This window comes from Bombyx mori, chromosome 1 (assembly GCF_030269925.1).
Source record: "Bombyx mori chromosome 1, ASM3026992v2".
Taxonomy (NCBI): domain Eukaryota; kingdom Metazoa; phylum Arthropoda; class Insecta; order Lepidoptera; family Bombycidae; genus Bombyx; species Bombyx mori.
In genome coordinates this window covers 18272216-18299756 of record NC_085107.1, presented here as the reverse complement: position 1 = coordinate 18299756, position 27541 = coordinate 18272216, and the positions used below count along the sequence as shown (strand labels likewise).

The 27541-nt window shown below is 41.5% G+C and overlaps 3 protein-coding genes and 1 non-coding gene across 4 annotated transcripts in view; 1 reads left to right on the top strand and 3 right to left on the bottom strand.

Moving 5' to 3' along the window:
- Positions 1–16844, bottom strand: part of LOC101746166 (uncharacterized) — a 28055-nt gene extending 11211 nt beyond the window's left edge. The window contains exons 1-3 of the mRNA XM_062670726.1: positions 16748–16844; positions 14353–16479; positions 11668–13531 (exon numbers count right to left, since the gene is read on the bottom strand). Of these exons, the coding sequence (XP_062526710.1) occupies positions 11668–13531; positions 14353–15659 (3171 nt within the window). The 5' untranslated portion in view covers positions 15660–16479; positions 16748–16844. The remainder of the gene's footprint in view (positions 1–11667; positions 13532–14352; positions 16480–16747) is intronic.
- LOC134199567 (uncharacterized) lies at positions 380–9573 on the top strand. Its single transcript, XM_062670751.1, has 2 exons — positions 380–7063; positions 9186–9573. The coding sequence occupies exon 1, from the start codon at positions 891–893 to the stop codon at positions 4284–4286; it is 3396 nt and encodes a 1131-aa protein (XP_062526735.1). The 5' UTR covers positions 380–890; the 3' UTR covers positions 4287–7063; positions 9186–9573.
- Positions 15022–27541, bottom strand: part of LOC101746024 (protein SCAI) — a 30922-nt gene continuing 18402 nt past the window's right edge. The window contains exons 9-14 of the mRNA XM_062670754.1: positions 25997–26191; positions 25251–25514; positions 24654–24824; positions 23645–23847; positions 16320–23191; positions 15022–15637 (exon numbers count right to left, since the gene is read on the bottom strand). Coding sequence (XP_062526738.1) covers positions 23147–23191; positions 23645–23847; positions 24654–24824; positions 25251–25514; positions 25997–26191 — 878 coding nt within the window. The 3' untranslated portion in view covers positions 15022–15637; positions 16320–23146. The remainder of the gene's footprint in view (positions 15638–16319; positions 23192–23644; positions 23848–24653; positions 24825–25250; positions 25515–25996; positions 26192–27541) is intronic.
- On the bottom strand, positions 19287–19427 carry Mir3273 (microRNA mir-3273). The gene has a single exon (NR_107558.1). It is a non-coding gene; the product is annotated as a microRNA mir-3273 (primary transcript).

Below are 27541 nucleotides of genomic sequence, written 5' to 3'. Positions count from 1 at the left end.
GAGGACTGTAGCGTGGAGTGCGGATTCGCTCTCTCCCCCATAGTAGGTTAGCTAGGTTATGTTAGGTTAAGTTAGATTAGGATTAGTTTAGGTGTGACGGCGCGCGCTGTCCCGGCACTCCACGGAGTGCAGGAACGGCGCGCTGCCGTCACTTAGATGTAAGTTAGGTTTACTTTAGGTTAAGTTAGGTTAAGATGAAATTGTAAATAGTGCAGGGAAAAAAAAAAAAAAAAAAAAAAAAAAAAAAAAAAAAAAAAAAAAAAAAAAAAAAAAAATTATGGAGGAGAGCAGCAGCCGCCCCCGGAAGAAGGGAAGAAAGAAGAAGAAGAAGAAGAAGGAAGAAAGAAGAGAGGAAGAAGAAGAGAAGAGTGAAGAAAAAAGAAGTCGACCCCACACATAACATCACGCCTGCCTGATACCCCATCCAGCAGTGCATCACCCCTGCCTTATTAGGCAGGGAGCTACATGTCCGGGCAGAGGGGTTTCCCCGAGGCCCGCTCCGTGCCCCCCCCTAAGGGGGTACGACGACCCCACGACGCTGCAAATTCAGTTCGAGACAGCGAGCCGACGAGTCAAGACCTCTCCAGAAGAAGAGGAGAGAGCCGTCGAAGAAGAAGAGACTCGCTCCTACGCCCTGCGCCGGTCAAGCCACGAGGACCGTGTGAACGCCATACTTGAAGCCTTCGTTATTTTCCTCGAACCAATCCCAGCACCCGTTCCGCGACAGCCACTGCGGCAATACTCGAGCCACCACGTTTCAACGAGAGTAAGAAGTCTAAAAATCACACGTGGTGGCCGAAACCTGAGCGGTGGCCGTCCGGAATATTGGTCCTTCGAGCCGGATTCATTTGAGGAAGATCGAAGAAAATTGAAGATTGAAGATTGAAGAAATGGTGCTCACACGGCCCGAGAAGATGAGGTCGTCACGCCTTGACCGGCCCGGCAACGAAGCTGTCTCGGGCTCAACATCACAAGACGCACAGCAACGAGCTGTGTCGGCCGCGCCGCGTTCGGGAGTGACGCAGGGACCGCCACCGTTGGCGGCAACCTCCTCCCAGTCAACCGCGCCGCGTTCGGGAGTGACGCAGGGACCGCCACCGATGGCGGCACCCTCCTCCCGAGTGGAAAAGTGTCCGGGAGTGCCGCGGGGCTCACAAGCGATGCCCCCCTCCCGCCAAATATTGCCTACGCAATACTCGCCGGCGTCGCCAACGGGACCGAACAGCGGGGTCTGTCGTCGAGTGGTCAGACCTCCCAGCACCGCGACACCGGCAACAACTTCAGGCGACGCAGCAACGGAGAGCGTCGTATCCGCGAGCCAGAACAGGAAAGAGTCAGCGCTCACGGCCAATCCAATTGTACACGGGTCCCACATCACGGACGCCGCTGCCAAAATCTCGACGACAGAAGAAGGCTCCACACTCCGCGACGGGATGGCGCCACCAGTACGAGGATCTTCAAGAAAGTCGAGTCAACAGTCACAACGGCTGTTGCTTATGGCGCGCCTCAAAGAAGAGCATCTTCGCGCCAAAGAAGAACAAGCCCGACTCCAAGCAGAGCTCGCCGCCGCCCGCATCTCAACATTAGAAGCCGAAGCGCTCGTTGAAGAGGAGGAAGATGCGCGCACAACACTCACGGAGGACGAGAACGAGCAATCACAGCGCATCGACACATGGCTCAGTCAGCAACGATCGATCGCGCTACAGGGAGTCGAAGAAAGAGTAATGCAGCCAACACACGGATCACCAGCCACCATCGAGCAACCGCAACTGGAACTTCCCGCACCAATAGAACAGCTGAAGCTACCGGCCCCTGCCGCGGCACCGATTGCCGCACCTGTCGCACCGAAGAGCGACATCGCCGAACTAGCAGCTGCCATCGCGACGGCCGCCCGCCAAGCCAGGCCCGGACCATCGCATCGGTACTACGGGGAGCTTCCAGTGTACAGTGGATCGCACCAGGAATGGCTCTCCTTCAAGGTCGCCTACGCCGAATCAGCGGACAGCTTCAGCGCCGCAGAGAACACTGCGAGACTTCGGCGTACGTTAAGAGGAAGAGCAAGAGAAGCGGTCGAAAACTTGTTGCTGCATTACACCGAGCCCGCCGAGATCATGCGGACTCTAGAATCGCGCTTCGGACGTCCAGAAGCAATCGCCGCAACGGAGCTGGAACGACTGCGCGCGCTGCCACGCTGCACGGACACACCGAGGGACATCTGCGTATTCGCGAACAAGGTGAACAACGTCGTCGCCGCTCTGAGGGCCCTCGACCGCGTACATTATATGTACAACCCGGAGCTCACCAACATCACATCAGAGAAGCTGCCGTCCACTCTACGCCACCGCTGGTTCGAATTCTCGGCAACTCAACCGGCGGGAGAACCGGACCTCGTCAAGCTGTCGCGCTTCTTACAGCGCGAGGCGGACCTGTGCAGCCCATACGCACAGCCGGAACCAGAGACGAGAGTGGAGAACACCAGCGGTCGGCGGAAGATGGTGAACACGCCTCAGAGGACGCACACCACGCAAGCGAAGGAAGAGAGGAAATGCGCAGCATGTCAGAAGCCGGGGCACATCCCACAAGATTGTCCCGAATTCAAGAGAGCAGCCGTCAGCGAGCGCTGGGATACGGCGAAGCGCGAGAATTTGTGTTTCCGGTGCCTACGGTTCCGGTCTCGGGGACACGTATGCAAAAAGAAGAAGTGCGGCGTCGACAGCTGTGAACGCACGCACCACGAGCTGTTGCATAAGAAGCCAGCATGGCAGAAGCCGAAAGAAAAAGAAGAGGCGGTCACCTCGACGTGGGCCGCAAGAAGTGCGACAGCCTACCTGAAGATGGCGCCAATTACTGTTATCGGACCGGCGGGAGAAGCAGATACATGGGCCCTGCTGGACGACGGGTCGACGATCTCGCTGATTGACGAAGACTTCGCGAGACGAGTGGGCGCCAAAGGACCGATTGAACCCCTCTTCATCACTGCCATCGGAGACAATAAGATAGACGCAACACGCTCACGACGCGTCCCGCTGAAGCTATGCGGACGCACGGGGGAACCGCAAGAACTGAACCTACGGACAGTCAACGGCTTAAAATTAACACCACAGCGACTGAACATCGAAGTCCTCGCGTCGTGCCATCACCTCACCGACCTCCGGCATCACTTCAAAACGAGCTACGCCTCGCCGAAGATACTGATCGGCCAAGACAACTGGCACCTGCTGGTGACGGAGGAGATGCGGACGGGACGACGCGATCAACCAGTGGCGTCTCGTACTCCGCTCGGGTGGGTCGTGCACGGAGCACACCCGGGAGGCAAGAGACAGCGCGTCAACTTCGTGGCACATGCGACGACGGTCGACACGAACGTGGACGAAGCCCTCAAGCACTACGTCGCGATTGAGGGACTCACCGTCGCCGCAAAGACGCCGAAGAACGATCCGGACGAGCGCGCGCTGAAGATCCTGCGAGAGACCACTCAACAGCGACCCGACGGCCGCTACGAGACCGCACTGCTGTGGCGTGAGGAGAGCCTGAGAATGCCCAACAATTTTGAAGCCGCAATAAATCGCCTGACGTCCGTAGAAAAGAAACTGGAGAAGGATCCAAATTTGAAAGAGCGCTACAAGCGACAAATGGACGCACTAGTAGCGAAAGGATACGCCGAAGTAGCTCCGTCAACGGGGACGAAGGACCGAACCTGGTACCTGCCACACTTCGGCGTAACACAACCAATGAAGCAGGAGAAGCTTCGCATCGCGCACAACGCCGCTGCGAAAACTAGAGGGAAGAAGCCCGAACGACTTCCTGCTCACCGACCCGGACCTGCTGCAGTCGCTGCCCGGAGCGATGATGCACTTCAGGCAGCACGCCGTTGCCGTCTCCGCGGACATCGCGGAGATGTTCATCCGGATAGGCGTCCGAAGCGAGGACCGCGATGCGCTCCGGTACTTGTGGAGGGAGGACCCTTCACGAGAGCCCACAGAATACCGGACGAGGTCCATCGTCTTCGGCGCGACAAGGTCACCTGCAACCGCCATCTAAGTGAAGAACCGACTGCAGTACCCGGACGCCGCCGACCTCAAGCTCCACACGTACGTGGACACCAGCAAGTTCGCCCACGCCGCCGCGTTGTACTGGCGCGTGGAGACGCCCGACGGGGAGATGAGGACCTCCCTCGCCAAAGCCCGAGTCGCACCCATGAAGCCAACATCGGTACCGCGCCTCGAGCTACAAGCCGACGTGATGGGAAGCCGCATAGCCGCGGCCGTCACGGGAAAACACTATAGAAAGCCAGACAGACACGAGTGCTCTGGACCGACAGCGCCACCATAGAAGAAAACAGCACTGTGGAGGAATGGCGCTGGGTCCCCACAAGAGAGAATGTCGCCGACGACGCCACAAGAGGAATACCCGTCGGCTTTGAAAGAAACCACCGCTGGTTCATAGGCCCGGAATACCTAAGACGGCATCCGGATGATTGGCTCGTACAACGGACTGCAAGAAGGGCAGAAGAGACGGGTGAAGAGAAGTGCGCAACGCTCGCCGTGAGCAGAGAGAGCCTCGGCGAAGCGATCCCGGACCCAAGACGCTTCTCCAAGTGGGAGAAGTACCTGCGTGCAACGGGGCGAATACTACAATTCGTCAGCCTATGCCGCAGGAGTCGCGAGCGCACTCATTACAAGAGGACCAGGCGGAACCCGCGTTCGGACCCGACGTGGGAGAAGAATAGAAAGAAGACGACTTCGAAGACCCCGCTGAACACACCGCGGACGCCAGAGCAAGCAGTCATCCAATGGAAGACTTTAGACGCCGACACGCTTCGACGCGCCGAGACGCTCATTTGGCGACAGAGCCAGCGGGCGGCCTTCGAGGAAGAGATTTTGACGCTCCAGCGAGGGAAACAAATATCCCCAGCGAGCCGACTGCGAAACTTGTCCGTAACTTACGCGGACGGGATATTGAAAATTAACGGACGCATCGGCAACATAGAGGGAGCTGACGTCATCACCTCGCCTCTCGTGCTAGACGGATCCCGACGCGAAACGAGACTGATGATAGACTTCATCCATAGAAAGATGCACCACGCCGGAACCGAAGCTACGATCGCCGAGTGCCGACAGTCGTACTGGTCTTACGCCTACGCCCAGTGACACGGAGCGTGATCCACAACTGTCTTCCGTGTCGTATCCGCAAGGACACTCCACCGCGTCCAGCCACAGGCGACCACCCACCGAGCAGACTGGCACACCATCGGCGACCATTTACATACGTGGGCCTCGATTACTTCGGGCCCTATCAAGTTACCACCGGCAGAAGCACCCAGAAGCGCTACGTGGCCATCTTCACATGTCTCACTGCGCGTGCGGTACACTTAGAACCGGCAGCGAGCCTCAGCACGGACTCAGCGGTGATGGCACTCCGGCGCATGATCGCGCGCCGGGGAGCCCCGACGGAGATATGGAGCGACAACGGCACCAATTTACGAGGTGCCGACAAGGAGCTGCGCCAAGCTATGGACAAGGCGACTGAGCATGAAGCGAGCTTAAGACTTATCCAATGGCGCTTCATCCCACCGGGCGCGCCTTTCATGGGCGGCGCCTGGGAAAGAATGGTGCGGGCGGTAAAGGCCGCGCTCTCGGCCACGGAACAGCCGAGGCACCCGACGCCCGAAATATTTCACACTCTGCTAGCGGAGGCAGAGTTCACAGTGAACAGCCGACCTCTCACTCACGTATCGGTGAGCGCCGACGATCCCGACCCTCTAACACCGAACCACTTCCTGCTGGGAGGCCCGGCGCGAGTCCCCGTGCCGGGCAAGTTTGACGACGCCGACCTCATAGGGCGCGCACACTGGCGCGCAGCTCAACGTCTGGCAGATGTGTTCTGGAGTCGCTGGCTCCGGGAGTACCTGCCCGACCTGCAGAACCGGCGGGAGCCCCACAGCCGCGGGCCCGCCCTGAAGATAGGCGACGTCGTGATAATAGCAGACGGAACGCTCCCACGGAACACCTGGCCACGAGGGATCATCCAGGAGGTTTACCCGGGGGCCGACGGCATCACTCGAGTGGTCGACGTGCGCACCGCCGGCGGTATCCTGCGACGCCCGGCAAAGAAGATCATCGTGCTGCCCACGATGTCCGCCGCTCACCAGGGAGGATGCAGCGACGTGAACGACGCTGCACGGCGGGAGGATGTTCGCGACGGACATGAATAAATGTAGAATAGATATTATTCGCGACGGACATTGATAGTTTAAAAATAGATAGGAAATATAGTAATAGTTAAATAGAGATATGTTCGCAAAGTACAGCGAGATTTAATAGAAATAGACAATGTCCGTAAATAGACTGTGTTAGAAAATAGTTAAAATAGAGAATAAATAGTTATAAATGTCCGTAAATAGATAGTATGTGAAAAATAGCTGTGAAATAAATAGAGAGAATGTAAATAGAAATAAGTAATTTGTAAATATTTTGTTTGAAAATAAAGATTGGTCCTCGTGGTCTTTAATTTGGCGTGGGAACGCAGGAGCGAGTCACAATACGGGCAACTAATAGAGCGACTAGGCAAACAATAGGCGAGCGAGGCGGCCGAGAGAACAATAGACGCCCACCGTGCTCGGACTCATAATAGCGCTGGCCGAGTGCGTGTGGGCGACCATAAATAAGGGGCCTACCTCGCTGCAAATTCAGTTCGAGACAGCGAGCCGACGAGTCAAGACCTCTCCAGAAGAAGAGGAGAGAGCCGTCGAAGAAGAAGAGACTCGCTCCTACGCCCTGCGCCGGTCAAGCCACGAGGACCGTGTGAACGCCATACTTGAAGCCTTCGTTATTTTCCTCGAACCAATCCCAGCACCCGTTCCGCGACAGCCACTGCGGCAATACTCGAGCCACCACGTTTCAACGAGAGTAAGAAGTCTAAAAATCACACGTGGTGGCCGAAACCTGAGCGGTGGCCGTCCGGAATAACTACTTTGTGCTACACTGTACTATACCACAACGTGTGCATACTAATTGAATGCTTGATGTGTTCATGTATGGTGAAGGTTCAGGAATGTGTTCAGGTTGGAATATGAAGAAGCGTACAGTGTGTTGTTGGCATAACATCTCTATTTTTCTTTTTTGTTTCCTTTATTAAGCTGATGCTCTTGAAATACCATTTCAGCGTAACCTTAACTGAGGTGAGCTCACGGGGTCAGACCTGACGACATTGCTAACATTAACCCTAGCAAGAGCAGTGCTTTGCAGAATCTAACATTTAATACTAACGTTAAACATAAAATCTAACTTTTTAACTAGCCGACAACAACCTTGCGTTGTGGTCTTGAAAGCGATTTAATTTCCAGGACTCTGTTTACGTTTTTATACAAGCCACCGCTCCGTTAATAGTATTACATGTGTATTTAAATCACGCTAGTCTCAGAGTTACAATTAACTGGGTCAGTCAGATAGATGCTTTCCGAAAATAAATCAGCGCACTTCGTTGGCTTCGAGCCAGTTTCTGTTGTTTGAAACTTCACTGCTGCTCATCGAATGGGAGTAGACGCCTATATTAGTAGTCTTTGACATTCTGTGACACCAATTGACGGATTACGCGCTAATGAAGCTAGCAGTTCTCTTTTATTACAAACTAGCTGACCCGGCAGACTTCGTAGTGCCTCAACCTAAACTTTTGTATAAAATAAACTTTAAAAAAAAACAAAAGGAATCCGTCCGACGGGGGACACATCAAAGAAAAAAGAAAATTGTTTGTTTTTGTATAATTTCGAGCATTTTCATATTTATTCACCTTTTAAACCTTCTCTGGACTTCCACAAATAATTTAAGACCAAAATTAGCGAAATCGGTCCAGCCGTTTTCGAGTTTTAGTGAGACTAACGAACAGCAATTCATTTTTATATAGGTATACATATATAGAAGACTAGCAGAAACGACGGACATTGTTCTGTCGTGATAAAAATCTTGGAACCTGACGGCCGTACCGGATCGAATTATATATATTTTCTTGAAAACAGTCAAATGAACAAAGCAGTCGTTTTTAACCGACTTCAAAAAAGGAGGGGGTTCTCAATTCGACTGTATGTTTTATTTTTATGTTTGTTACCTCATAACATTTTGATGATTATTTTTTTATCAAAAAGCTAACGCTTCCCGTGTGGTCCCATTTCAATTTACTTCAATTAATGGTATCCATGAGAAAACCATATAAGTCTTAAATTTGCATTAAGTACGTGCGCAACAAATAGATGAATAACTCAATATTCACGCCAACCGATTTCGACGATTATTGTTTTTAGTGTATATTAATTTGTTTTGGAATAACCTTTTTTTTTCTATTTGAAGTCGGTTTTTGTTAAAGCATGTCTATTTACAATTATTATCTTCAGGGGTGTTTACGAAAATTACAATTTATGACGGGTTCGGTTTTAGTGTTTCCGTAAGACGTAATAATATGGAAGTTTAACACGATGAAAACCTTTGATCCAGACCAGGTTTACTGATGGAGCTGCGATAGACAGTTGTGCCTGCCTAATACCAGTACATATATGGTCCACTTCTAATTATCTATAACGCTAGTAAGAACACCGCGAATAATCAACAGATCCCGATAAAGTTGCCCAAAGTAATTGGTACGCAGCAGCTTGGTTGTGGTAACGTCTATTGGCGACGAAGTAGACATTCATCACCATACCACAAAATATTGCAGACAATGGGAAAAAAAACCATAAAAACCTTAATAATATGCTTAAAGGTTCTTATTCAAATAAGGTTCGAAGAGAGTCATTAGCGATAGGTGATGACATAACGTCGTTGTCAAACCAAAATCTGCTATGTGCACTTTTTGAGATTTTTACTTTTTGACTTTTTTGTATAGTTCACAGCCCTATCTACCGTACAAAAAAAACGGTTATGTATCCATAGCTTTAATATCTATCTATAGCTTTCATTTGATATACTTCTTAAAAATTCATCTTCATATAAAATTTTATACGGAAATGTTTTTACTCATTAATTCAAAATAGAGTTTTTGCACATAGCAGATTTTCGTACAACAGCGACGATAATCTGTCTTGGACTTAGCATCCAAGACCGATGGCGACTATGAGGTATTTACCTTCTAAAACAAGAAAAAATCCTAGCACAAGAAACAAAGACTACAGAATGTCTTTTTTTTTTTACACATAGAGGGCCAGGGCTTGGGCGAGATCCGTCTCCCTGGCCCCCGCTCGACGGCGGCGAGATTATGCGTCTCTCACGCGCCCCGCCGCGCCGCCTCCTTCTGCGAGATGGTGTCGCAGAAGTCGAGCATCGCCTTCCACGACTCATCGTCGCCGAGCATCGATGCCACAACAGAATGACGTAAACTCTATTTAAATAGATGTCATTAAGAATAAAAGACAGTTCATTCACCTCGAATGACTTACGTGACACTTCATGAAATTGAATCACTAATTATCTCGTATTATTAATATGGGCTACGAATATTTCAACTAGTTAAACCTAGCGGTGGCCGTGATATTTGTATATAATTTAAAAAAAGGCCGTATTAGTAAATAAATATTAAGATGCTCTACTTTTAATTATTTAAATGAAAATTGTTATAATACTTTTACTACAAGTTTTTCTAGAGCTTGTCGGTGTGCTTAGTATGAGATTTTATCTTCTCAATCGCGTAAAAGCTATCTCAAATTTTGCTGAGTTTGAACAGCGCCCCTAGCGGCAAACGTAGGGAAAGCACTGAAGATCGTTTGTTGAACCCCTATCTCAAGGTAGGTGGCGGCATTTACGTTGTAGACGATTATGGGCTCCGGTGACCACTTAACATCAGGTAGGCCGTGAGCTCGTCCACGCGACTAAGCAATAAAAAAAGGTCTCCAAAGTCCATGGACAGCATAACGTCCGTTGGTCAAGAGTGGGTGCCTTTAAATCGGAAAGGATAATTTCTTTGTAACAGAAATAAACAGGACACGATGTGGATGCATGTTCCGATAGGGTCTGATATTCTTTATTTTTTAATAATCATTTTTATTGAATTTGTTTTTACAGATGAATGTACAAGTTGTACAAGTTTACGGCCTCCCTATTTTTATATAACACTCTGAGATATTAAATGATATTCTTGATTATATGGTACAACGACCGTCCTTTTAGACCAAAACGCATGAAACATTAGCGGATAACGGATGGACAAATAGGCGGTATAGTGAGTGATACTTTCCACTTTAGGCCATAATCATTTATTTTAATATAGCCTCAATAAGCCTGCAAATCAATGAATTCCCCATTTCACAACAGATCTACTGTCCTGATACTATGAGCATTTATGTCGGTATTAGCGGAACAGTTCCATGAAGAAGAGCGAGCTATTTATTATTTTTAGCCTACACCAAACATATCTGGAATAGCAGCTGCCCTTTACAGATTCACAACGTATTAAACACTATTCAGGGTCAACGTGTAACGTTTTTATTTAATAACAGGCTGTTTGTGTGCTTATGTAATAAGGATTTAAAGCTTCTGCTCTGTTCTTGAATGAATTTCGTAGATTCTTCTTTATTGATCACCTAAGAATTCTCAAAATAGCCTCACTATTAAGGGCTATTTTTTTAAAAGTTTGACTGTTATTTTTTAAATTTTTAAACCTCGAAGCGTAATAGCAATTATTGCTTTCAGTGATAAAGATTGCAAGTCGAATGGGGGAGGAAGCTGGAACTCCATCACAAATATAGCCCGACTTCTTTGAAGCTTGACAAGAAAGCTCTTTACGGGTTCAGAAACAAAACGGAGGCTCTAAAACATAATAGTTCCTGTTTTAATATGGTAGGCTAAAAATTAGGGTTTTTTTTTGGAATTGGCTTAGATTTGTTTTAGACAGCTGAAACCTCCTGAGCGGTCGCTATTAATATTGTTAAATGTATGAAAAATATCGATTTATAACTACTCGCGCCCGATCAATGTGTGTTTATCATCAACGTTCCTTGGAGTACAACAACTGTTTTCAACAATTTTTATCACAGTCTGTTGAATGGCTTAGGAATGCTACGATTCTCTAAAAACATAAACATTCAATTTTATTTATTTAGATTAAGCTTTAGCCAAGTCTCATTAAATTATAGATGATAAATAGCTATAATATATTAATACAATGTAGGGAATGTAAAAATATTAATTATAGTTACATTATATTAGGTGGAGTGTTGACTGAACCCTGATGGATTGTATGTACTAAACTTGTCGTCGAGTGTAGAAGCATTTTTATTTTACTGTTAAAATTTATTTATTAGTGAAAATTGAGTTATGTGTACTTTAGCGATCTTTCGATTAGTTACTTTAGCCAGAGCCTATTCTAGTTATACGTGTGCTTGATGTAGCAGTAGGCTTTAATAATTATAGTGTAATTTTTGAGGTGTTCGTTAATATTAGTTTGAAGCGTCAAGAATATCCGCTTCTGATTCATCAGGCAAAATCATTTTACCTTTAAAGCAATACGGCTGATTGCAAATAGATTTTAAGTTTTTTTTAAATCTAAATCTATCTGTTTTCTATTATTATGCTATTTACCAAAATCGCTGATATATTTTAACTAAACTGTCTACATATCTTTAAGCTATCTTATAGCTTATCTTTAAGCTATGAAGTATTTTTATTACAGGATAATATTACTTACATCTTCGGTGTGTTGTTCCTGCGGATCTTCCCACAACCTGGCACTGGAAACGTTTTTGAAGTCATTCAATGACGAATGAGCAATGTCCTTTTTGCCAAACTTCTTCCTCCTCTTGGGCGGCATAGGCAGGGTCTGTGATTGAATCGGAATGTTTTCCGGATACTGTATGACCTCGTCGTTAGCGTACTCGTGGATCGAATGTAAATCTGTGGCTGGAGTGAAGTCTAACCTGTTGACATCTAACTTATTTGTCTCGAAGCTCTCATTTGACATTGCACCATTTAGCTTACCTTCGACGTTATCAACTCGCATATCGAGATCCACCTCGCTGAACTGTAAGCTAGCATTGGCGCTTTCGTCAATATATGGAGTGGGCTCCTCTTCTTTCCTTTCTTTCTTTCGTTTAGCTCGTGATGGTCTCACTGGGGGGAATGTGTAGTAACCGTCGTCTTTGTCGTTGAGATCTTCACTTGAATACCTCATCATTTCGTTTTCGTCTATAAACTCTGATTCGACGTCATTCATATACAAATTGTCATGATTGACCTCCGTACTGCTTCCCATCAAAGCCAAAACGTTTTTCGGATTCTGAAACGCTTGGCGCGTCTCGTCGCTCAAGTATTCCCTTACTTGAATGTTTTCACGAGAAATCCCTCTCGGTCGTACGAAAAATTCGTCATTGTTTATTTCGGTTATGACTGGTGTGTATTCTTGTTTAGACGGTGATATATCTGGAGAAGATGAAGTGTTATGTATCTCTAAATTCGTTTCTTCCTGTTCCTCGTCCATGTATTCTGTGTCGACTTTGTCAAAATCGTATGTAGTCTCATACCTTCTTCTGTTATTGATATCCGTATTATATTGATTGTCATCATTATTAACTCCGTACTCTCTCAGTTCCTCAGGGCTCTCGGGTACATACTTTCCTGGGTCTTCTTTGCTTTTCTTCATGAAGTTAAATGTGAACATCAGAGGTGGAGTATCGTCCCGGTTCAATGTGGGAGAGGATGATGTTTTTTGAAGTTCAGACTTTTTCTTTCTATTGAATAGTCTAGGGTAAGTTTTAGCTTCGAAATCTACTGTTGCTACGTTAGCTACATCCGTTGTTGAGCTCGAAGTTTCGATTTTATCCTTCTTCCGTCCTAAACTAGGAAAATTAATTTTTGGTCGGTCAGGCATTTTAAATTTCGATAGATCCGGAACATTGAACTTAGGTCGGTCAGGTAAGGTAATGTTGAATTTTTTTAATTTTGGGCGTTCAGGTAATTTAAACTTTCTTTTATCTGGCGTAAGCTTTGGTCGATCCGGTAGTGACATTTTTGGTTTATCAGGCGTTTTAACTTTGGATCGCTCGGGTAGACTAAATCTAGGTCTTTCAGGCATAGACATGCGATTTGTTTTCATATTTTGTAACTTTGTTTTTAATTTTCCTGCTTGTGTTTTTAATTTACCAGTGCTTTCTCTAAAGCGTTGCTGTAGTTTGCTATCAGAACTATCAGGATTTTTCGAGCGGCTATCCCTTTTTAACGGTAATTGTTCTAAAGCGGACGAATCCACTTGACTTGTACTTATTTCACATTCTGTTCGAGACATTGTTGAAGGTGTGTTGACGAAGAATCTGTCTTCAATGTCTCGTTGTAAAGCTTCGGCGTTTAAAATATTTTCGTGCGTATCTTCGTGTGCACTGTCCTTGTCGTCAGGTGGTTCGTCTTCGTCGGACGTGTGTTGCAAAAGCTTTCTTTCCAGCGAAGTTGTACTCGACAAATCATCATCGACTTTAGTTCGCGGTGAAGCTTCATCCACGCTCGGTGCAGTGTAAACGATATTTGGTGGCGGCTTTTCTATAATTTCGTATTCGTGATCACTGAAAGCAATTTCGGCTATGTAATAAATAAAAAATATATTTCGACGACCAACATAAATATTTTCAACGAAACCATTCGCTCAGCGCAAGCATAAATAAGAAAACTGCATAACGCAAATTTCACATTCGTCGCAAAAGATAGTAGTTATATTTAAACTTCACAGAGTCGAGTCACAATTAGGCCAACTGTCGGTGCTCGTTTTAGCCGCAGCCGCCGCCGGGTCGAAGTCGTGTTTCAAATATATTTGCCGCACATAATGTTAGTCATAAAATTACATTAAAACCGTCAAAATTTGCATGTAGGTGTGTGACTTACCTATCGTATGAAATAAAATTGCTCGCCCGCGATGTTGGTCTAGTGCCCACCGGATTAACTCGTTCCGGCAATAGCGAATCACATTGAAAATACTGACAAGCACACCGTACGTCTGGCGTAAACACTTGGGCGCTGCCTTCTCTTGTCGGTCTCAAGGGCTTTTCTATAGGCGTACCACCTTCCGATGTCCATCGCCGGAGCTTACTCGTTACTACGGCCTACCGCAACCGTGCCATCTTTAAGGTTTCCGCACACCGTGTATTTTGTCATGCGGACAATGAATCATTAGGCGTGCTTGTCAAAGCCGGTCGGTGAATGTACTAATCACAGACGTGAAAGCAGCCGCGACCACTGATCACTGATGACAATTTTAAAGAGCTTACCGAATGGGCAGGAAGACCGGCCGTGTAGCTATATTTATCAAACAGTCAGAACTAAGCGCGTTCGCTCTGCGTGTGTTATGTCATTGTTACGTATTTCGTAAAAGAGAAAAAATAAAATTTACCTGCTTTGTTTAGACCATTTCCTGTTGATAAATTTGATGTCCTTGTCCTTTACGTTACATTGCGGGCTGGGGCTTGGCGACGTTTCGATTGGAGCCGCTACATGATGTCCTGAATCTCCGCTACCATCTACATCGTCGTCTGTAATTTCTGTTATAGTTATATTGGGGGACTCATTGTTTCTTCTGGTTTCGTCGAGTTGATTTTGAAATATTTCGTCGACATTCGGTTCGTCTGGATCCATCTCCTCATCTAAAAGAACTGCTTCTTTATTTTTTTCGTCTTGTTTATGTAGTTTTTCCATGACGCGTTCACCCGATTTTAACGAAACATTATCCGTTATTAAGCTCGGATCTAGCGAAGCGATTGATTTCTTTTCGGCAATGCTATCGTTTTCTTTATTGCTTACGCTTTTACTTTCATCGTCGGCCTTGGTAGAAATTTGCTTGTCTACGTCCTTAGAAAAGTGTAGCGACTTTTCGTTGTCTTGTTTTGATTCTTCAATATCTTCATAAATATGTTCTTTTTTTTTTCTAGGTGGCGGTGTGTCAATACTCATCGTTTTGCTCATTTCATCAGAATCACCTAGTTTCATTGCGCTGAATTTTTGTCTTCTGACGGCTCCCGGAGAATGCCTTAACTGTCTTATCTCTTGTGTATTTTCATTCTTCTTTCGTTTGGAGAGAGGGGATTTTTCTAAATCACTCCTATCTAATTTGTGTAATGTTTTGTCTGCTAAGTGCTTTATTTTGTTAACAAGAGGATGGCAACACTTCGTTTTCTCACGTGTTTCAGTTACACCTATGTATTGATCTGGTACTCGGCGTTTCAATATTCCCTTCGGAGAAACATTTAATTTAGGAATTTCTACAGGTGACATTAATTGTACACTACTCTGACTCTCTGGCCTTTTCACAATGTAAGTGCTTAAAACCGGGCCAGGAATGTCTTCTTCATCCAGAGACACTTCTTTAGAAAAATTAGGGATGTGAACCCCTTCGTCCTCACCTTCATCGCCATGTTTTCGGCTGCTTCCCGGTGAAGAGTCAAGGTTTAGAATTTTCTGAATGTCACTGTCAACTGGTGAATGCGTTCGCGACCTTGAAAACTCTCGTGACATACTTCTTCTGGGAGTAGTCTCCCTTATTATATCCTCAGCGGTAACTTCGCCCTCGAGTGGCGGCTTCAGTAAATGAGTCCAGGGGTAAGCGCCAACTTCACGAGCTCTTTTTAAATCTTCCCATTGGTACGTTTTAATCGGCACGGGCGGTGTGTCTTTCTCTTGATCTGGTGACAATTCAGATTCCATATGTTTAACTGCGGTTAAAGTTTTAATAAATATTTACACGTTGTTAAAACTTCCGGGACGACCTTCATGGAATTTATTTTGTATATATATATATTTATTTAAAACACGGGCCCAGCGGAATTCACTTCATCACCGTGTAAACTAAGAACACAACATTTCGGCTCAATGTGAGCATCAGTGACTGAAAACACGTTATGTTTGCGTGGGCCAGTGTGGAAATAGGTGTGAATAAGTTGTGTACTATGAACGCTGGATGTCGGATTATTTTGGAGCGGTGCACCGCAGTTACCTTGAGGCAGTCGGACCACTTCGTATCATCAGGCCATCGCTGGTGTTTACGTGCTGCGCTATGATGAACTAGACATTTAATTAATGAGAAAACTATCGGCGATCGGCACAAAATCCCGGTTCAACTGACCGACACCTCGGAGTACGGCCAGGCGCGCTAAATATAAGATCGAGAGTGAATTTATTTTCGGTAAGCATTAAGCGTCATCAGTTAAAAGAATTGGCTGATAATAAGGGAGCTTAGCTGTCGAGGGCTTATTTATTAGAACGGTTGCCATTTACTTCTACTAATAGAATAAAATACTAGAGCTACGCTTAAGATCTTCTATCGGTTAGTATTTAATAAAATAAATGTAAGCACTAATGACTTACCGTGCGTTCCTTGAATGAGATCCAAATTGTCTGTAGCGTCTTTGAGAACTGGAATCGTGACTGCTTCATTTAGGAGCGTATTTATTTTTGTTTTGCGTTTGTGCGTAGTATATGAAAACTGAATCGAAAATGTTTATGCTGTGTCAGGCACAACGCGTTTCTATGGGATTAAAACGACAATTACCTACTAAATGTTAGCTTTTAGATGTATTCAGATTTGAACTATAAAGAACAAGATTTGGATTTATAAAAACAGTGCATATTTCACAACTCTTAACTTTCTTTAATTCTATTTATATCATGTCGTGGATAACTTACCAAAACAATAAAAAAACAAAACAAACTCAGCGCATTGCTTGCTTTATGAAAATACTGAAGTATTTCAAATAATTGAAAATTCTGATTTCTTTTATTACCTACGTACCTACCTGCTAATACTGAAATTAAAAATTAAATTTTACATGTCTTATAAAAAGAATAACAACAAAATGTATGTACGAATAGCGTTAAAATACATAATTTAATGGATTGTTGATTATAGTTTTAATAAATATAACTAAAGTAATGCGTATAGCGCGCTCTGTTTTTTAATTGTGGAACAAAGCTATTGATGCAGTTCTGCGTGAAACTACTAGATGGCGCTTAAACAAAAGTTATAATGATACATTCTTGTCCCGTTATTTTTGTGATGTTATCTTTAACTAGATTGTGGCCAGAATTCGTCAGTGGACTAGATTTAAAGAACTGCTGCGACTGTCCACTGAAGCCATTAAAACATTTCCGGTTGTTTTTATACATTATAATCAAATATTTACGTTCAGTGTACTATCAATCAATATTTATTCGTGCCGAGACACAGTTCTAACATTCACAGCTAATCTATTATCAAGACATGGATCTAACTTGAATTGGTCATATATTTTGTGTTGGCATATACTTTTCCCTGATCAAGCCGTTTGTTTTTTATTGTTTCTTTATTGCTTAGACGAATGAACGAGCTTAAGTCGAACGAGCTTAGGTGGTAGGTTGGTGGTTAGCCCAGGCGTGATTGGATCTACTCGTGTAGGCTAACAAGACGGCTTACTATCAGCAATTTTGTAAGATAGATTTTTTTCAGGTTCCATTTTTATTAGACGATGTTTTGTTCCTTCATCGTAGTCATTCGTGAACACGTTTTAAATACGTATTTCATTACAAAAAAAGTTATCTGTTAGCGGGATTCGAACACGGGCGCCGTGATCTGATGACCCGGTACGATTACACCAGGCATATTAACCTTTACGAGGCTACGACGACTTCTTAAATGATCCTTCAGCTAATACGTAGGTACGTGTGTGATTTGTGTCTAATTATTAAATACGTATTTGTTTTTTTACGTTATTCATATTTATAATTCAATAGATTGTACTTTTTATTTGGGATTATTGCGTATCCAGTTTCTTGAATTCCTTTAATTTGATTTATATTCACGAGTGCTCACCGTTGAAAGTCTTTCAATGATACTATAACTATATATAATCCTCTACACGTTGTACTTTGCATAAAGAACCGATGTTCCAAATTTTATTATTCAAAATGGGAGCAATTTCTAAGCTAGTAAAGTGGCTAAATAAATGACTAGAATTCGTCAAAATAATTTATTTTGTTACCATCTGACTGTATAAGCAGACCGAAAAATATCCGAGAAAAAGGTAAATAAATGAAGGCATTTTAATATAAAATTCAAAACTTTAATACGTTTAACATTTAACATTTTCAATCGTGAACTATCTAAATTAAAATTAATACATAACATGTATCGAGAAATTTCTTTACAATATGTACATTGTTTAAAGAATGTTTTCTTAATGACTGTACATATTTTTTTTTTACAATTATATCAATTCAAAATACTGCTAAATATTTGGTAATAACAAAACGATGTTAACAATTAATTTCCAAGAATCACACAACAGCACTGTGTGTCAACATCCATCATAGTTAATTATTACATTAAATTTTTCTGTTTCGTAACAGCATATATTCGACCAATTTGATTAACGGTCGTGCTTAACATGTACAAAGTATTTAAGCATATGTAATCTAGTTAGCACGCAATATATTACAGCCCCGATCCTGTAGACCGAATGGTAAACAGTCGACGTCGCCCCAAACACGCCACTACGGATCCTCCCGATCCATTAACGGTGCTTTTAGGTACCACAAGCACCGGTCACCGTCCTCGTCGAACCCGTCGCTTGCGACGAACCGCTTGACGAGTTAACCCACAGACACAGCCCATTGAGTTTCTCGTCGGATCTTATCAGTGGGTCGCGTTTCCGATCCGGTGGTAGATTCTGCGAAGAGCTGCTCTTGCTAGGGCCAGTGTTAGCAACATTTCCGGTTTGAGCCCTGTGAGCTCATCTACATAATATCCTCTCAAGGCTATCAGCTATAGTTAGGGAAAAAAAAGGAAAAAATAAATGCAATATAATTGCATAATTATGGAATGTAGGAAGCTCTCCCAATCATGCGAATATTATTTTCTCTAGAAAAATAACCGTATAAGTATAGAATATACCGAATAGTATTTTCCCATTTAATTTTTTTTTTTCTTTTCATTTTCGTCGTTTTGTTGGTCTAAAAAACGTAACTTTGAGCAGCCATTCAGGTTGCATATTTTACTGCTAATATGCGGCGACTTGGTAATGTCCATGAGTGACAGTGACCAGCAGTTGAGCTAAATGCTTGTTTGCCTATAATGGCAAAAGAACTCATTAGTAGAACATCTAACCAATCGAATTTTTGTTGAAATTTCAGAGTATTTCTTCTTCAAGCCATGTCCACCCAATGCTGAGTGTAGGTCTATCGAAATTCTTTAATGGTGGTAGAGCCTCTTGTGAGTCCGCACGGGTAGATACCACCACCCTGTCTATTTCTGCCTTGAAGCAGTAATGCAGTTTGGTTTGAAGGTTGGGACAGCCACGATACTGAGACCTTAGAACTCATATCTAAGATGGGTGGAGGCATTTACGTTGTAGATGTCTACGGGCTCCGGTAACCACTTAACATCAGATGGGCTGCGAGCTCGTCCACCCATCTAAGCAATAAAAAAATACCCTCAATTAATTTCACTAAACATGTCTAATACTGCTCAACACTTTAATTTCCATAAAAGTTAGTTCCATAAAACCTAGTGCATTTTTATTTCAGCCAAAAAATTTTTTACACTATTTTTATTTTAAGTGCCTCTTACGTATGGCGCTGTGAACACCTTAAATATAATAGCGTCAATTACATACTCTTATGCAGCCTACCATAGCCGAAAACGATTACCCATCTGCTCTCTTACAAAAAAAATGTTTTACATATTACATACTAATTGAATTTATATGCTTATGTAATAATATGTACATAGATACATGTTCTTGTAATAAATATATTTTACAAGTATTAAATATACATTAATTTTTATCACCTCGATTTAGTGTCAAAACAAGCACATGGTATTATTTTCTTAGGCTAATATTTCATATTATACATTTTCGCTATTATTTTAACAACATGTAAATATCTACACATTATATTTACACGATAATTACTAAACATTCTGAGATTACAAATAAGCATATGAATTAATATAGTTCATCTTATAAGTATATATCTAATATAGTATATCTTTTTAGGTAATATAATAATATAATTTCCTAAAGAATCAATTCCGTCACGCATACCTTTAAAAATTTAACTTCAATAATAATTAAATTTTTATATGTACATACATATTTCCATATTAAATTTTATACTAATATTTAACTAAATGTTTTCACATTATAAAACTTTAAAAATTATAATAATATACTTGCTATTAATAAAATTATAACTACATTTCTTGGTTTTCTTAAATATCGTAGGTACCCCTATTATTTGAACGAAAAATTGTCTTTTAACAACAAATTCCATACAGAATTCAGAATAATAATAAATACATCTATTATAATAAATATATAAATACATACGGCGCAAATTTTGACACCCTTCTAATATGTACATATTATATAATTTAATATTTATGGCTTTAATAGTATTTTGCGACTGTCACTTATTTATACAGATAAAATAATAGATTATCGCGGGAAAGCTGTCAACGTTGACAGACTAGGTATATGACAAATAAATGCACATGTAATTTCTCGGCTGGCATTTGAGTTATTTGTTTCACCAGGACCGTCTTTAAGAAGCTTGGTATATTATGATAGAACAATTAAAGTTAATATTATAACAAGACAGATCATTGTTGGAAATATTCCCATTGTTTACAACTGATCAATTTCTATTATTTTTTTTGCACTATCTTTACAGATTAACTCAGAGGCTAGCTAGTGTTTTAAAAAGTGTATATTTGTTTTTATGGACTATGAAAACATAATGCAGATGCCGTCACGCAACTTATGAAGTTCTTCGTTGCAACGTATGATAGAAGTCCCATCATTCGCTTTACTTCTCCGAGGCAGTAATATTTAGGATGGTGGAACGTACCTCTACAGACCTACAATTCCCTCCTAATACCACTAAATACTCATTTCCTTATTAATTTTAGGTTATTTTTTAAAACACGTTCTTATGTTTTTATTTTGGAGGTCATTCGTGGCCACGTGTTCGTATGCACTTAGATAAATTAGTATCGATGTCAGTATTTCAGAGATATTACTTTATAATAAATGATACTTTATATTTATATTATAAAGTAATATACTTTAAATTATATTACCTCCTACGCCTTAATGGTGCTATGTAGGAGCTATGCGTCCCATAGTTATCCCATAGTTATGAGACTCTCACTGAGATTACTAGACCATCATTGGATTTTAGGACTCATTCTATGAACTAGTATCATTGAAGGGTTTTATGTTTCTTTTATGATGTTTTAGCTCTGTGTTTGTTTTTTAAACGATCAGATGTTATCGTATATTTATTTCAGTCTACCATTTTGGGTATTTCACAGTAAATGTTATGGGTTCACTGACACTTTCGTCTTTGACCACCTAATTATGTATCATATGCTATATTGAATCACAATAATATGAAGAAAAAAAGTTGAGATTAAAAAAACTTTATAGAAAACTATCTTTGTAGAAATGAATAGCTAAGTTTGTTTCTTTATTTGAATTAAACATTTATCTCTTCATTCTTGTACAAATACGTGCAATCTATGATTTTTATACATATATACCTCTTTATATATAAAAATACGTATGACATTATAAATATACAAATACAATACTGACATATAGTATATACTGACATATTTTAAGTTTCATTTGCTGAAATAATTAACGAAATCTTTGATTTATCTTGTTCTGTATTAAGATTTCAGTTTTTTTTTTAGGTAATGCCTGATAAAATTTCTAAAATTTTCATTAATAATATACTATTTATCAAGAGTAGGCTAATTTCAAATGATTACATTAGTTACCTATTTACTGGTCCTAGATGTTATTGGAAGCCGGCACGTGTGAGTAGCACAAGCGTGCTTACTTTGGCCGCGGAATAACCTGGCGTCGCGGTCTGGAGAACGGTAAAGCTGTTCCAATATAATTGAGACTTGGAGCTCATATTTGATTTCTCACATCGTGATGTCTATGGACTCTGTTCATGCGTTCACCAATAAAAGTACATAAAAAAAGATTTCTTATGGATTTCTGTTTCTGTTCCAAAATCTGGACTCTTAAAGTTTTGTTTTAGATTTCCATCGTCAAGAGCCCTTCAGCTGCTGAAACCTGATCACACGAAGGTCAAGAATGATATAAAATAATTGAATACACCGTTGATGCCTCAGCCCCATTCCCCGATGATACCTTGTTTCCCAAACACCTTATATTATATATTTTACACATTTATAGTACATAATATTTTATCTTGTATTTATTACTCTAAAATATACATGATTTACAAAAAAATTATTACTATACCAGGACTAAGAATTAAATACTATAGTATAATAATATATAAGTATAATTATAATAGGATACATTATTTTGGGTATAAAATTAATTACACATTTAATTAATTAAGTACATTTAATTATATATGTTCATTTTATAATGGTATTTAATAATATAAAACATTTAAATGCATGAAAAAATGTTTTATACAAAAGGGACACCTATCACTAGTCTTTGTTCGTAGAATCTTTGATTTATAGATTTTCGCATTACGAGTAAAATAATGTAAAATCACCAACACAGGGTTTTCTTATTACAAAGCGTGCCGATGTGTCCATAGTGTCACTCCAGCTAAGCCCGCAGTGGGTTGCCTATGAGCATATCGTGATTCAAACATTTAAAGAGTTTTCCTGGTTATTCATTGCTATTTGGCGACGTCTTGATATTACGTTGCTATAGAATAACAACTGTTGCTATGGACTTCTATTTTAAGCCACAGAAGGTAATGAAGATTTCGTTTTGGTATAGAATATTTAACGAATTTAGGGACATTCCTGTTACTTATCTTTAATTACAAAAGGGAAGATGCTTCACTGAGCAATACGCAATAAGGTATAATTTTGTACAAAATAATTTTGATAAAACTGTAGGTTTTTCTTAAATAGATTCAGATGCTCGTGAGTTCTTTGATAAAAGAAGCTATTTCACGTATTCGTCACGTTTTGATGAACAGCTGTTGCCGGATCTTCGAAAAAGGGTCCGATTGTTCCGTGCTGCTGTGTAATGTCTTTGGAATTCACTGGTATAGTTTTGTATGAAATATATATTTAGCAATAAAAAGTCGTAAATACAATACAAATCGAAAGTTGACTAAAGGTCACGTTTCGAACTAATTTTTTCTAGTTACTGGGGACCATTAAATGACGGGTCGTTGAAATGTTGTTGAACCTGAAAACGTGAAAGAAAATGAGTAAAATTTTGATATAAAAATGATATAGGGTAATTGAAATGCGTTGTTAGCTAAAAAAAATAGCTTAATTGTTTCCCTTTAGTTAATAACCCTATAAAATAAACAAATAATAATGCTTTTTTTCTAAACATTTTCATCGAACTGTTCACGATGATGCACTTCAAGGAAAATAATCTTATTTCATAATAGTAGCAAATATAAAGGTATATCCATTGATGAAGAGCATAATGTTTATAGCAGAATAAGGAAATGCTTGGCTGTTACAGCCTAAGGAGCTAATTTATAAGTCTCGTCATCTGGAAGTCTTACATCTCTACCTATAGGTCTGTTTTAAACAAACAATGACTTTGGGGTATAGTTATCTGTGTCTTCTACGGGTTTCATCTTCTAAGCGATAATTACGCATCTTCTGCTGTCACAAATTGAAATACCTGTAAGCATTTAGCCAAATCAAATATGATGTGCTTTAGACGCGTGTGTTCCAGTAGATCTTCTGGTAGAGGAGGCGAACACCGAGGCCAATAGTTTCTGGAGCGGAACGACCGGTGCATTCTGATCGACATCTCACAGAATATGTAACGGAATATCATCAGACGTAGGAAGTCATCGCCCAGGAAATGTAGATACATTATATCTAGAGACATAAGAAGTCAGTTTTCAGTTGTTATTCGCTTAGTCTCTAGTCTTAAAGTAATTGAAAAACTGAATGAGAGGTGACAGAATTTGCGTCGCCGATGTCCGTGAGGTTTGTTAACCGTTTAGCATCAGGTAGGCTGTGAATTTGTTAGCCCGCCTAAGCAATAAAAGATAATCGAGGATACAGTCTTGATAGATGGATTTCCTTCCACGGTGTTGTTTGATCGCTTTGAGCGATGCTTATAATAGAGAGACATTTAGAGTCCTCAATGGGAACAGCCGGTGAGCATGAGCGACAAAGCGACAACTCACCAAAAGGTGGGCTGTGTACTAGCAACAACAAAAAAATGGGGTGAGCCCAACTTCCAAATAGAGCACAATTTCCACTACAATTTTTGACTGGTGGTAGGACCTCTTGTGAGTCCGCACGGGTAGGTACCACCACCCCGCCTCTTTCTGCCGTGAAGCAGTAATGCGTTTCAGTTTGAAGGGTGAGGCAGCCGTTGTAACTAAACTTGAGACCTCTGAACTTATATCTCAAGGTGGGTGGCGCATTTAAGTTATAGATGTCTATCAGTAACCACTTAACACCAGGTGGGCTGTCCATAGAAAGTTTGAATTTTTAATACGCATTTCAAGGTTCTGCTATTACAAAAAATATACTTTTTCGTGTCGCAAATGTGGGCAGAGAGTAAATTTGATTGCATATTGTAGTTGACGGTAACACTTGATATGAAGGCAAGGTTAATAATAAATAAATTAAAATATTGGAAAAATATAAGAAAATACGTGTTTAACACTCACCAACACGACCCCTAAGGATGATCTGAGATAATTCGTTCATGAAGTCCTCAAGGTGTAGCTGAGATCGTTCCCATTGACTCAATGAGACAGAGAAAAGTTCAGTGATAAAAGAAAATCCAGTAAAAGGACAACTCATGAATAAAGTAAACATGTTTCCTTGCCTTTTGCGTTCTGTTGGCAAACGAAATATGAATTAAAATTCTGTCTAATGTAAGTGAATTAGTTAATTAACTTCACGGCCGGATTGTGAGACCGGACGGATAGATTCGAATGTTTTGGCTATTTTAGCGAAGCTGGTTATGGCGAAGCTATTACTGGTGGTAGGATCTCTTGTGAGTTCGCAGAGATAGGTACCACCACCCCGCCTATTTCTGCCGTGAAGCAGTAATGCGTTTCGGTTTGAAGGGTGGGGCAGCCGTTGTAACTATACTGAGACCTTAGAACTTATATCTCAAGGTGGGTGGCGCATTTACGTTGTAGATGTCCATGGGTTCCAGTAACCACTAAACACCAGTTGGGCTGTGAGCGCGTCCACCCAAATAAGCAATAAATAAAAAATAAGAATCGTGGATGATTACATAGAGATGATTGACTTACCCAAATAATTTGAAGGCATTTTGACCGGGGATGTTAGGATGACAAGAGGTTGACCGAAGCTCCCTCCGACGCTTAGAAACGCGCCGGAGTTATCGGAGTCAACGATAACAACCAGCGGGCGTCTAGTAAATGCGTATAAATCGGCGGGGTAGAGGCAGTTCGCCTCCTTTGTTTTTCCATGTGAACTTCTGTGATGATCTTTGTCAGATTGTCGATATACCTCCGTTTTGGACGATGTCAATACTCCTCCACGATCATAGCCCTCTGTTAGTCGAATAGAAATTGAAGTAATTGTGTATTTTAATAGGAACCTCACGTTACATTACGTCAATTATAATAATATCACCAAAGGAGTAACGACAAGAATTTTAATATTGGAAGCATTTGAAATTGAGAATTTCCGGTTATGATTTTGTATCTAAATAAATTAAAGCTACTATAACAATTATTAAGATAACTTTTTTTTTCCAAAAACCATAAATTGTGATCGGGACTCTGACAAAACATACAATAACTACACAATTGAATTCTTTTTTTTTTGAATAGGAGTGAGTTTTGTAGTCTTTAATATGCTTTTTCTATTAATAATTAAATAAATGTTTTTATTATTATTATTATTTAAAACTTTTTTTTTATTTTTTCTTAGAACAATCTTATATGCACGTTAAATATAATACACGTTAACAAAACTTTATAAATGTCTTTTACAGCAATCTCTATCGTTGTTCTTTCAAATGAAAGCTCACCTTCTATAACGTCTTTTGGTGAAGACGAGAAATGGCCGTCGGCGGATATGTAAAGTAGCAGACCACCTCCGGGTGCTAAGTCATTACAAGCACTAGCCAGGTAGGTGAGCACCTGAGTCGGAGTCGGTTGATATAACAGGTACTTGTGCGGGTTATCCCGCACCGTACTCTCCTCAGGTTCGGTATCATTTTCTACTGTAACAATGCAGACGGAATTTTTAAACAGATAAAACAACAATAGATAGCTCAATTCGCTGCTGCAGTAGGGGCTTTAACTACTGGATCGAGGACCGCAGATTCGATTCACGTATCGGGAAACATTAGGCTTTTTTTCTCCTAAATGGGTGGTCGAGCTCGCAGCCCACCTGGTGTTAAGTGGTTACTGGAGCCCATAGACATCTACAACGTAAATGCGCCACCCACCTTGAGATATAAGTTCTAAGGTTTCAGTATAGTTACAACGGCTGCCCCACCCTTCCAACCGAAATGCATTACTGCTTCACGGCAAAAATAGACAGGGTGGTGGTACCTACTCGCACGGACTCGCAAGAGGTCCTATCACCAGTAAAGATGATGAGATGAAAGTGTGATGATAAAGCTTATGTCTGTCTATATATAATTAAAAGTATGTTCATATACATGTATTTTCCGGTTCTCATAGTACAATTAATTCTATTTTTGGGCCAAGCGATCGTGCTATTTATTTACCAGGGTAATTAATAGCATGTCGTTAATCGTATCTATATGTATTTTCAGTATACTATAAGCGCTTCGTACAGAGTAGTGAACGTAAAAATTTCGCGTCAGGCCATATTCGCCTAGTCGATGAAGATCAATTTCGCTCTGAAGCACACGAAAGCCTATTCTATTTATTAGATTGCATATAATTCTATAGGTCAGATTCGTTTAGAATCTATTACATTCAAACTTAATATCCTTGGAAGGTTCAGGATGGAAATATGATGATCGCAATTAAATGGTTTTTTTTGGAACATGAATTATGTGTTGTCAACAAAAATATATGTAAAAATAACAGATTATTAACAAGAGTGCGAGATAGGCAGATCTCTCTTTTACTTATCGTCATGAGATTTCGATAAAAATTTTAATTGTATTCGTCACTGCGCGTGTTTGTTGAGTGGGATAGCTCTCGCGCAATACAACTGAGATTTCAACCTTACATCTCAAAATGGATGACGGTATAGATGTTGTGGTGTTTACAAAGTCCGTTGGCGATTTGGTCCGTGAGTCGGTCTAGCAATTTATTCCCAAAGCCGACAACCACAAAGTCGATACAACTGAATCTAAAATATTGATTGTGTTAATCGAATTAACGATCCCAAATAAGCTTTTCACTCGCCGCAGAAATAGGCAAACTTAAAAAGCATCTAACGCCACTTATTTTTGGGGATTTCATATTTACAAACTGATATGAGAATAAATTCGCTCGCGCAGTGAATTAAATTTAGACAGTCAAATCGCAAATTTGCATGAAATTTTCCTGCTTGGATATAAAGTAGAAAATCGAACAATTTTTTGTTTTGA